The sequence below is a fragment of the Artemia sp. Qi Xiang Cuo genome, chromosome 9 (genome assembly GCF_049724085.1).
Source record: "Artemia sp. Qi Xiang Cuo chromosome 9, ASM4972408v1, whole genome shotgun sequence".
NCBI classification, from domain to species: domain Eukaryota; kingdom Metazoa; phylum Arthropoda; class Branchiopoda; order Anostraca; family Artemiidae; genus Artemia; species Artemia sp. Qi Xiang Cuo.
In genome coordinates, this window is record NC_142802.1 from 24,613,768 (window position 1) to 24,625,969 (window position 12,202).

Genomic DNA, 12,202 nt, shown 5'->3' on the forward strand with positions numbered 1-12,202 from the left:
TCACGACTCTATACTCGTTCAGTATTCGGCTAAGTTTGATGAGATTGAAAACAAACTGCGGGCTCTTCAAAACGCAAACCTAGCCCTGGAAAATAGTGTTGAACAGCTTGAAACCCGTATTTATGATATAGAGCAGTAAAAACGACTGAATCAGCTCGTATTTCAAGGTGTTGACCACAGTGGGGGTCTTCCCATCTCTAAGTGTGTATTGAATGTGATTACAGATAAAATACAAATTTCTGATTTTTCTTCGACCGCAATAGTTTCTGTATTTAAATTTTGAGCAAATTATACTGATTCGGACACCATTGTAAACGCAAAAAAGCGTCCTTTGCCTGTGTTGGTTACGTTCAAATCTGCTGAAATTGCAAGAAAAGTGTTTGCATGTAAGTCAAAGCTTGCTCAGTCGGGAATTTTTGTCACCGAGTACCTAACATCAAAAAAGAAACAGATTCTTGACTTGGCTAAGAGTAAGCTTGGAAACAGAAATGTTTGGTCGAATAACGGGACACTTTTTGGAAAAAACTCAGTGGGAGAGATCCGTAAAATTCGAGCTATGGCTGAAGTGGTTCGTCTGCCGAATCTGACCACATAATTTTGTGTTGTGTAAATTGTGTTGTTGAATTACTTGTATGCTTGTTTTCCCTTTTTTATTTTATAGGCAAATTTTCCGTTCCTTTCGTTTTTTTTTTGTTTTTTTTTTTCCTTTCTTTTCTCTTCTTCTTTCTGCCTATCAGTATGTTTTTTTGTCGTAAAGGTAATCACCCTCTTCAATGAGTGCGAATATATATTATGACCCTTTGAATGAATTTGAAAAAAACCGGTTTATTCTTGGAAGCCAAGCTCGTGACACACTTGCGGGGGATGATGAATGCATAGATAATTTTTCGTCGAATTGTTGCCCTAGTAATTATGTGAATCCAAATAATCTTTATGAGTATTCAAATCCTGCGAGTGCAGAAAGAGCGATCGTTTTCTGGAATTGTCAAGGTCTAAGAACGGCATATTCTTCTTTATGTGAGATTTTAAGTTCGTTAGATAAGAAACCGTGCATTGTAGGCCTTTGTGAGACATTTGTTTCTAGCAAGTCACTGCCATGGGATTTTTTTTTCCCAGGATATATTTGCGAGCGAAAAGAACGGACAACCATGGAGCGGGGCGGTCTAGGCCTTTTGATTAGTGAAGGTACCCAATATTGGGTTAGGGATGACCTTTCCCTGTGGCTTGAAGGTAGGATCGAAACACTTTTCATTGAAATGAAAAATGAAGGGGAAAGGAACTTGATTTTGGGATTAATTTACAAAAATCCGTCATGTGATATTAGTTTTTTTCTTGATTAATTTGAACCATTGTTAGGTAAAATTAATAATGAAAATAAAAACAAATTGATGATGGGAGATTTTAATATAGATTTACTAAAAAGAGCGAATAGCTTAGATTTTGTTAATATGATGGTGTCACATGATAGTTTTCCTCTTGTGACTATTCCAACTCGGATTTCGCATCTCTCGGCATCTTTAATTGATAATTTTTTCGTTAATGGTGGATTGCTTGAAAGATCCCAAGCAGATGTGGTCGTGTCCGACGGCTCGGATCACCTTCTTTTAATAAGTAAAATAAAGCTAAATCAGTCAAAGGAAAATAAACGAAATGAAAGGACTTCGTTTTACCGTGAAATGAATAATAAAAACCTAAAGAGTTTTGCAAATATAATGGATGAAACAAATTTCTCGAGTGTAATAAAGGAAAAGTGTCCAAATACTGCATATGACCTATTCAGTGAGATAGTGACGAATGTAATGAATGAAACAAGTCCTTTGCGAAGAATAAACCCTAATAGAAATTTTCCTAAGAAACCATGGATATCAAAAGCTATTCTAGTTTCAATAAAGCAGAAAAACGAACTTTATGTGAATTATTTAAAGGATCATTCAGATGATAGTTTTATAAAATTCAATAGATTTCGGAATATTTTAAATTCAGTAAAACGGAATGCTCAGAAACTTTGTTTACAAAATGAATTTCATGAAAATCAAGGGAATATGAAAAATACATGTAAAACAATAAATAAACTTTTGGGTAAATTTCAGAGTAAGGAGGAGGTGAGAGTCATGGAGATAACAGGAGGTCGTCTTACTGATTCTCAAGACATATTTGAATTTCTGTGTGGTTATTTTGCAAATGAAGGAAAAAGACTTTGCGATCAATCGCGGGCTAAACTACACACATCTGCGAGTTTTGGATCTGTCATTAAAAGACAGCCTGTAAGTCAGAATTCCTTTGAGTTTGCAAGATATTCGGAACGGGAAGTGGCACGATTCTTGGCTACGATGAAGTCAAGCTCTAGCGGGATGGACGAGTTTTCCTTGAAACTCATAAAGGCCGCAAAAACGAGTGTCTTACCTGTGTTGACGCACCTCATCAACCTTTCTTTAGATCTTGGAGTCTTCCCGGAAGCACTAAAGATTGCAAGAGTGGTTTCTCTTCATAAAGGAGGGAAAAAGATGACACATCGAATCGAAGACCTATATCTATTCTTCCATTTTTCTTTAAGTTATATGAGAAAGTGGTACATACCCAGTTAAGTTATTATATTGACAAGAATAAAATTATAATGGAAAATCAATTTGGGTTCAGAGAAGGGCTATCTACGGATATAGTAGTTCTGAAATTGGTTGATTGGATTAGTGATGCATTTGAAGCTGGTCTCATACCTGCAGCTGTGTTTTTGGATATGAAAAAAGCGTTCGATACGGTGGACCACTCAGAGCTTATTCAAGCTCTTGACTCGATTGGGGTGAAGGGTTCAAGTCTGGAGTGGTTTTCATCGTATCTACACAATCGGTATCAGATAGTTCAGAATGGGTCATTTTTATCTTCAAAAAAGAAAGTAGAATGTGGGGTCCCACAAGGGTCAATCTTGGGACCTCTACTTTTCATTATTTTCATTGATCGAGTGAAACACTACCTTTCAGAGGCTGGTGTCATCCTGTTTGCAGATGACACTTTGCTCTTTCTGGCAGCGCCTTCACTTGATGTTTTATATAATAAAATTCATAATGCAGTTTCTGAATTTCTAAATTTTTCTCATCAAAATATGTTAACCCTAAACTTTTATAAAACCTTTTTCATGATATTTTTAGACTTTCGTCTAGTGCTGGAAATGCTAATATCACGGTTCAAGAAAATGTGATAAAGAGAGTAGCAACAACGAAGTATTTGGGGTTTTTAATTGATAAAAAACTGTCATGGAAAAACTATTCAAGTGCAATAGCTGAAAAATTAAGCAGAGGCCTTGGGGTGATGCGAAGAATTAAAAATCTAGTCCCAAAAAAGATCCTGAAAATGATTTATTTTTCAATATTTTACCCATATATTAGCTACGGATGCTCTATATGGGCAAGTAATTTTGTAACATGTTTCAAAAGAGTACAAAAACTTCAGAATAGAGCTGTAAAATTATTATCTGAATTTGATGATTCTGATGAGGTTCCTGCTTATGAGCATTTTAAAAAGAATAAGTTAATGGATGTATCCCAAATTCGAGATTACCAAGTCACGATTTTCTCGTATAAATATTTGAATCAGCTGCTCACTCCTGCTTCTGAAAATATTTTTACTTTTAATAGACACCTTCATGATCATAATACAAGAAAAGCTGATGACTTAACTCATGAGTTTAGGAGCACCACTCGGGTATCTTTTGTGATTCGCCATTATGGTCCCCATGTTTGGAATATATTGCCCGAGTGTGTGAAAAATGCGCCTAGTCTTCCAGCTTTCAAGTCACGGGCAAAGAAGTTTCTTTTATCTCGTGAGTGAATTTTGTGTTAAGACCACTCATGGTTGTCATTCTCTTTAAGGTATTTCCCCGATTCACTTTGCTTTTTTTCTTTCTTTTTTTCTATCTACTTCTTGTCTTTTCCTCTTTATCTCTTTTGTCCCTTTATTCCGTCATCCGATAAGTTTCTTGTGTGTTGAGTAGCAAGGTATGAATGTTATTTTAATTAGCTTAGAGTGATAACCTCGCTTGCCCTTTCAAGCTTATTGTCTTTCTTGGCAGGCGAAAGGCAAATAGTGTTTGTTTTCTTTTTTAATAAATGTATATCTCATATCTCATATCTCATCTCATTGACACATTGTAGAACCGTTTTGTTTTTCGCTCGTTTCTTTCAGCTTAGCATGAGACAAGACAAAGAGAAGTGACAGAATATATGGGAAATATATAATTTTGGCAATATATTTGCACCTAAGGGTGGAGGGGTGTCGGTAAATTATTTGGACAGTGTTAGGTTAGAAAACAATTTTCAGATTATAATATTGAAATAATTGTGCCTAACACATTTTGCTTGCAGATCTGGTATGCTTTTCCCGCCCCCCCCTCCCTAATAAGCAAATATATAGCCCAAATTTGTTTCTAAAGTACTATGTTTTTATCATAATTTGATATATTTCATCTGGATTGAGCGTCAGAGAAACAAGTTCTACTTAGATGAAGAATATTAGGTCAGGGTTCAGGGGCGGATCCAGGATTTTTTAGGGGGGGGGGGGCAAAATAGGTTGATCCAAAAAATATATTTTAGGGGGGGCGCAAAATAGGTTGATCCGATAAACTTGCGTTATGAACAAGTTTAATTAACGCAAATTTGAGTTAATTAAGGAAATTACACTACTTTAGACTACGCTAGGGGGGGGGGCACACACCCCCTCCCCCTGGATCCGCCACTGTCAGATTTATATTGTACAAGTACAGAATTTTTTTTTCTCAGAAAAAATACTAAAAAACAGTAGTTTCAAATATAGTACAGAAAATATCCCTAAAATGGCACTCCAGCACAAGTGTTAAATTGGTATTTGATTAGAAAGCGGAAAGTACAAGAGAAGTGAAGTTTCATTACTTTTTATGGAATAATACAAAATAGGATGAAAATATAAAAGTTCAGGAACAAATTTGGGCTATGTGTTTGTACATAAGGGGTTGGGGGTGGTAAAGCATAGCATATATTAAATACGTACCCTATGTTTATACAGTATCCAGGCATTACCCGATAAAATGCATATCTGTTCTCGCTATACAATTCTCTTGTACTTACCGCTTTCTTAATAAGTACCGTTAAATTATTCTGAACCTCTACAGTTCTTTGTTTTGTTTTTTTTGGAGGGGGGGGGGGTTAACGTAAGCATCTTTGGGATCAGGCTGGGAAACCATATTATTTTTCTATAAAATTAAAAATTCGTACTTACATATGTTTGATTACAAGATCTTCGTAGCTCTTCAGAAAATAAGGCACATTGACTATCCAACGAACAGTCTTAAATATTTCAGATGTTAAATTGCGGCTAGCTGTTATTGTTTTTAGTCTCGGTGGTTCTATAATGGTTTCCTCTTGCATAGATACTTCCTCCAAGTCAAGAAAATACTTTGGAAGTCTTGGTCTTCCACGTTTCACGTATATTTGTTTTAACTTTTCCCTGCCCTTTTGCACGTTAATTAAATTAAGTCCTCTTTTATTGCGCTTTTTTCTCATAACTCAAAAAGTCTTTCAATCTCTTGAATAGAACTTGCTCCATCCTTGATAAATTCCGATTGGTTTTGAACAACGGCATACAGCGGATATGGCATGTTTATCCAGTGCTTCCACTTTGTTCCTACCAGATTTCCAATCGGTCAGTTTAAAAAGTCTGAAAATTCCGACACCCGACCACAGAAATCCGACATTTTTTCCGACACCACACTGGTCTAAAATCCAACAAATTTCCGACTCCAACCAAAAAATCTGACAATATATTCTGTCGCATTGGAATCTTTTTCTTTTCACAGGACAAGATTTAACACCGTCTGTCCTACAGCTTCTCCTCCCTCAATGGTTTCATGCCAAACTTGCCCTGCATAATTGAGGTAAGGGTCACACTTATGAACGAGTTTCTATGAAACCGTTTTAAAATCTTTTAAAGTTGAAAAGAACCACTCTACAATAACGTTCGAAAATGGCAAGGCCAGGAGGTATCGGACAATGCTGATTATGTTAAAGAACCTCTTAGGAACATTTGATGTTTTCATAGAAGTCAAGTGATGCTAGAAATCACAGACATCTGTCTCATTTGCAAGATCGAAAAGCAGTAAACTCTGTCATCCCTCTACTATCTTTCTTCCATCCCATGACAGTGCACTATATCTCTGTAGAACCTTTTGCAGAAGACCAATTGTACCTATGTCTAAAGCTTTCGTAGGGTTAAGGATATCACACGGATCTCATAACGTAAACAGTTCGTTCTCAAACTTAAAAGTTCATCCTCAAACGAGAATTGCTGCTTGATTTGCTTCACCTCCTCCACATATAACTTACGAGCAAATTTATAGATGACTTTCACTTCACGTTCATCTGCATTTGTACTCGGATTTGACTGCAAGGTTGAAGAGACTTATGAGGTGACATCCCCAAGTACACATCTTCATCTGGAAGGTATTCAGTTGCTTTGTGAGGGTCGAGATTCAATGGCGAGGTTGATCTAATGTAGCTAGTTTTCATGAAATTTATGGGCAGATTTCTTAGAAGTATCTTCACCTTTAATTTTGTGCATTGGAAGGTTTTTCAGATTCGAAAAGAAAATTAAAACCTGTAAACAACTCCAGCACATAAAGTTGGCACTCAAGTAGAATCTGAAAACTTGGATTTTTTAGGGCTTGCGATGCCTTGTCATTTGTGTAAGTTGGATGCTCAGCTGCTACTCCCTGAAAGTAGCTACTAAGCACATCCCAATTGTGCAATAGTCGCTAAACGCACATCCGAAAAGACAGCCAACGTGTTTTACCTAAGGCAAGCACATTCAGGACTTGGGTGTCTGTAAACTTCAGTTGCAATTGGAACTCAGAGCGTCATTTGGCACTCATGATGAAGGGATTATATGCTGTGCGATACAGATCTTCCGATTACTTTGGCAATTGGTTGCAAGCATAAGAAGAAACTAAATGAATAAATTTACTGCTGTACTTGACACATATCACATATGGAGACGTGTCTTTAATTCTGCTGACAACCGAGTTATTACGCCCAAACATATTATTACACGTGTCCACACAGAATTCAACCCAGTTTTCTGCAGATATATTTTTATCTTAAAGAACATCGCAAATAAGGTTGAAAATGATTTCCGCTTTTCTATCACAACGCTCAATCGTATCAAGGAGGTCTACTTGTATTTCAAACTCCTTATTGCGAAACAAAATTACCACAAATTTCCAAAAGTTTCGCCTTGCTTAAATTAGTGATAGGCTTTTTTGTTTTGCTTTTTTAAAACTAAGAGAACGGTTCACCTATTTCGCTAGTTTGAAAATCCTTCTCCAGTAAAAAAAAAGAATATCTGGAACAATTAAAAATCCGACAAATATCCAGTTTTTACTAAAAATCCGACAAAATTCCGACGTCTGACACAATTTTTTTTTGTTTGACAAGAGGGCCAAAAATCCGATAAAGTTGTAAAAATCCGCCATAGTGGAAGCACTGTGTTTATCCAAGTTTAGTGGTATCATGCACAAGACACGGCGCCTGTTAATTGAAACACTGATCCAGAAATTAAACAACCCTTGTTCAACTTAAGGGTTCCGTAACTCCAAATCGATTGCAGCGAAAAAAAAACAAAGGATAAAAAAGCCTTTAATTGAGTAAAATCAACATAAACTGTCTGAACAAATATTTCGGGTTAAAAACATTTACAAGCTAGTATGAATTTTATTAATTTGCTATATTAATATAGCATTTTATTCATATCTTATTTATTCATATCTTGAAGCGGTAGTTTTCCCTCCACGCGTGGCAAAATCCGTGCCAAATATAGAAGGGCTTTCGAAGCGGACCTTTTTTTTTACCACACATATCATAATTTTCGCCCTCCCTCCCTGGCATGTGCCATGGGGTGTAGCCGATGTTTCAAAGTCGGCTAACCCTAGGCTCGAGTCAATCTGTTACACGACAACCGAATTCGCTATGGCACACCATAAAACACCAAATAAGCTCTGAACATTGACAAAATTAAACACATCGGCCTACGGGATGGATTATATCTTTCCTGTTAAAAATTTTGTGCCTGATAATGATTGGATGGCCTTAAATCGGGACAAGGTACGTATGTTGGGTTTTCCCCCCTGGGGTGTAATGCAAAATATTTTTTGATAATTGGAATAAGAAGAGTTGAGAAATTCGGGACAATTTAATTTATGGATTGAGGGGTGCCAGCCCGGGCCCTCCGACCCCCATCTTCCCTGCACCACCTCTAGATTCTAATGCTTGAAGAGTGTGTATGTCAAACAGATTTTTTCATTCATCATGAAACAGCCACTGGGTTTACTCCACGGTACCCAACTAATCAAATGATTTAAAAGTTTAAGAATTTTCTGTAAGTCTCAAACTAAAGTCCAGGTTGTTTATATTTAGTTTATCAATATTCTGAAGCACGAGATGGAAGAGATGCATAATGTTTACACCTCCAACAAAAAGGGTGCAACCCCTTTACTTTTTGACCATAACCACATTTCCTCTACAGCTTCCTACCTTCCAAATCATGCGCACACTATCATTTTATTATTCATTGCCTCTATACAGGGTTCCCACCCCTAGTGATTTATCACTATTTCTAGTGTTTCTTTTTATTACCTAAACAAGGAAATCACTAAATCAGCACATAAATCACTATATTATTTAAGAAAATCACTAAAATCTAGTGATTTTTTTCTCAACAGCTGGCAACTCTGCTTCTATAGAAGCGTTTAGATTCGTATGTATCTTAACTGTTTCCGGTGAAGAGATATTTTCTCTAATAGATATTCGCTTCGAAAGCCCTTCTATATTTGGCACGGATTTTGCCACGCGTGGAGGGAAAACTACCGCTTCAAGATATGAATAAAATATGTGAGGCGTATTTTTGCTATATTTTTTTGGGTGAAATTCGAAATTCAGGGTAAATTAGATCTTTCAGGGACGAGTATCACAAAAAAAAAAAAAAAAAAAAAAAAAAAAAAAAAAGACAATGTTACCAGATAATGTGAATTTTGCTTTTCAGAATACTAGAACTCAAAATTGGTAGGATTCAGTGTTCATTGACAGATTTCTGCACCATATTCTGAAATCTGGAGCAGGGAAGTATTTGTTGACTTATTACATGCGCTTTTGTGGACGAAGTTTTCTGTTCTCAGTCTTTGGCTTGACAAGAAAGATATTTTCCTTAATTCTCTGGTATGTCAGAGAATTAAATAAAAAGAGAATTAAAGAATATCTAAACAAAAAAAAAAAAACTTGCCAACATCTAAGGTGGTATTTTACATTAATTTCTTGCCAATATGCTGAATTATTCCCAATCAACAATAGAAATTGTGATTAAAGAACTAAAAAAAGAAATAGGTACTCAGTATACTGGTCTTGCAATATAGATAAGTTTTGCAAAAGCGTGAATTTAAAGGCGCATTTGATAAAGATAACTAATAGATAGGATTTTCTAATGTAGAACTAAAAAAAAGCATGATCCTTGATGGTCACATCTCTCCAAAATGTCATTTATGTAAGTGACAGCAAAGTTTACTTCTTTATACAATGTTTTTATGACATTGTAATTCTAAGCTTCAAAAAAATATAAATTCTCAAACTTAGTTATGAGAACAAAATGTTTCGTGGATTTCAAAATATAAATTGGAACGACAAGAACTACCAAGTCAAAGATAAGAAATTAGACCGGTCGTTATCAATACGACTATCTATAAAATTGCAGGCTAAAGACAATGTTCTGAGATTTTGTGCTGAAACAGATTCCAAAGACATACATAAACACAATTATACTTGGCAAGGTCCTCCAAAAGTGCTGATTGTTATTTTATTTGTGCTTCCCTTTTAATTAACTACGAAGTAGAATAGTTTCGTACATTTTTTAATCAAATATTATATCTACCGTCGATTAGTATTCTACATCATTTCCGAGGTTAAACAACACGCCCTCCTTCTATATTACCCAAATTTGTTTCAAGAGTTTGATTTTCAGAGTCATCGGATGTTTTTTTGACCGTACACATTTCAATAGTATATCTATTCACCATAGCGGGTGTAGGATCAAAGTCCCTGCAGCACTTTCCCTGGCAATTTAGCCTAAGTCGGATGGTCACAGTAGAGTTAAGTTGCATCCTGTTTCGAATTTGGTACTTGACAAGATTCACAACAGAAAACAGTCTCTCGACGAAAGGGTTGCTGATGGGTAAGCAAAAAGAGCTGCTTGAGCTATGTCGAACAAAGGTCAGCTTTTCCCACTCTTTTCTGTATTTTTTTTTTTATAGAAATTTGACCACTTTCCAATTTGGTTTTTCACGTTAAGGATAATGCACGCTTTAATGATTTAAAATTTAGGTAATCATGGAGCCTGGAATGCGATATGAGAATCCCTACGGGTTTCTGAAAACTCTCCCACCTGTCTATATAGACAGATTCCTGAACCTGTCAGTAGAAGTTGTCAGTAAACACTAGACTTTAAACTTTTGAGTTTTTTCACTATTATTGTGAAGGCAAAATGCGCCCACTTTGCGCCGAATTTTTTTGGCATGCGCAAAATCGGCGCAGTGCGCCAATTGGAAAAATTCAATGCGCAATCAACTCAAAAAAGCGCCCAAATGGCGCAAATGCGCACCACCTGGCAACTTTGATATGAGACTCCCTATGAGACTAGGGGGCATCTAAGTTAAATTTGCAAGAACCAATCAGATCCCAAGGGGCCAAACAATTCAGATTCTTCTTCATTTCAGCTGACACATGAAAGCTGGGAGCCATTATCTGAAAATAGACCAATAATTAAAAATTTGCACTGATTGATTGAATAACTAGAAAAATATGACTTCTAGTTGAAATATTTGCAATTTAAAATTAGTTTACTTATATACTGGAAAAAAAGGGGACTGGGGGCATATTTTTTGTTTGTCCAATCAACTTTAAAGTTTATTCGCTATACTCCCATTTGGGAAATAAATATACTCATGATTAAATAAAAAGGTAAATCGAGATCCAATCAGATCCCAAGGGGCCAAATTGATCAGATTCTTCTTCATTTCGGCTAACACATGAAAGCTGGGAGCCATTATCTGAAAATAGACCAATAATTAAAAATTTGCACTGATTGATTGAATAACTAGAAAAATATGACTTCTAGTTGCAATATTTGCAATTTAAAATTAGTTTACTTATATACTGGAAAAAAAGGGGACGGGGGGCATATGTTTTGTTTGTCCAATCAACTTTAAAGTTTATTCGCTATACTCCCATTTGGGAAATAAATATACTCATGATTAAATAAAAAGGTAAATCGAGATCCAATCAGATCCCAAGGGGCCAAATTGGTCAGATTCTTCTTCATTTCGGCTAACACATGAAAGCTGGGAGTCATTATCTGAAAATAGACCGATAATTAAAAATTTGCACTGATTGATTGAATAACTAGAAAATATGACTTCTAGTTGCAATATTTGCAATTTAAAATTAGTTTACTTATATGCTGGAAAAAAAGGGGACTGGGGGCATATGTTTTGTTTGTCCAATCAACTTTAAAGTTTATTCGCTATACTCCCATTTGGGAAATAAATATACTCATGATTAAATAAAAAGGTAAATCGAGATCCAATCAGATCCCAAGGGGCCAAATTGATCAGATTATTCTTCATTTCGGCTAACACATGAAAGCTGGGAGCCATTATCTGAAAATAGACCAATAATTAAAAATTTGCACTGATTGATTGAATAACTAGAAAAATATGACTTCTAGTTGCAATATTTGCAATTTAAAATTAGTTTACTTATATACTGGAAAAAAAGGGGACGGGGGGCATATGTTTTGTTTGTCCAATCAACTTTAAAGTTTATTCGCTATACTCCCATTTGGGAAATAAATATACTCATGATTAAATAAAAAGGTAAATCGAGATCCAATCAGATCCCAAGGGGCCAAATTGATCAGATTCTTCTTCATTTCGGCTAACACATGAAAGCTGGGAGCCATTATCTGAAAATAGACCAATAATTAAAAATTTGCACTGATTGATTGAATAACTAGAAAAATATGACTTCTAGTTGCAATATTTGCAATTTAAAATTAGTTTACTTATATACTGGAAAAAAAGGGGACTGGGGGCATATGTTTTGTTTGTCCAATCAACTTTAAAGTTTATTCGCTATACTCC

General features: G+C 35.7%; 1 protein-coding gene across 2 annotated transcripts in view; it reads right to left on the reverse strand.

The window, feature by feature from the left end:
* LOC148948479 (uncharacterized) overlaps positions 1–5,556 on the reverse strand; it is a 75,247-nt gene extending 69,691 nt beyond the window's left edge. For both annotated transcript variants that reach the window (XM_089093946.1, XM_089093948.1), the window contains exon 1: positions 5,245–5,556. Coding sequence is in view for 1 of the 2 variants with exons in the window: in XM_089093948.1 (XP_088950074.1) it covers positions 5,245–5,528 (284 nt within the window). In the remaining variant the exon portion in view is untranslated. The remainder of the gene's footprint in view (positions 1–5,244) is intronic.
* Positions 5,557–12,202: the final 6,646 nt, after the last annotated feature.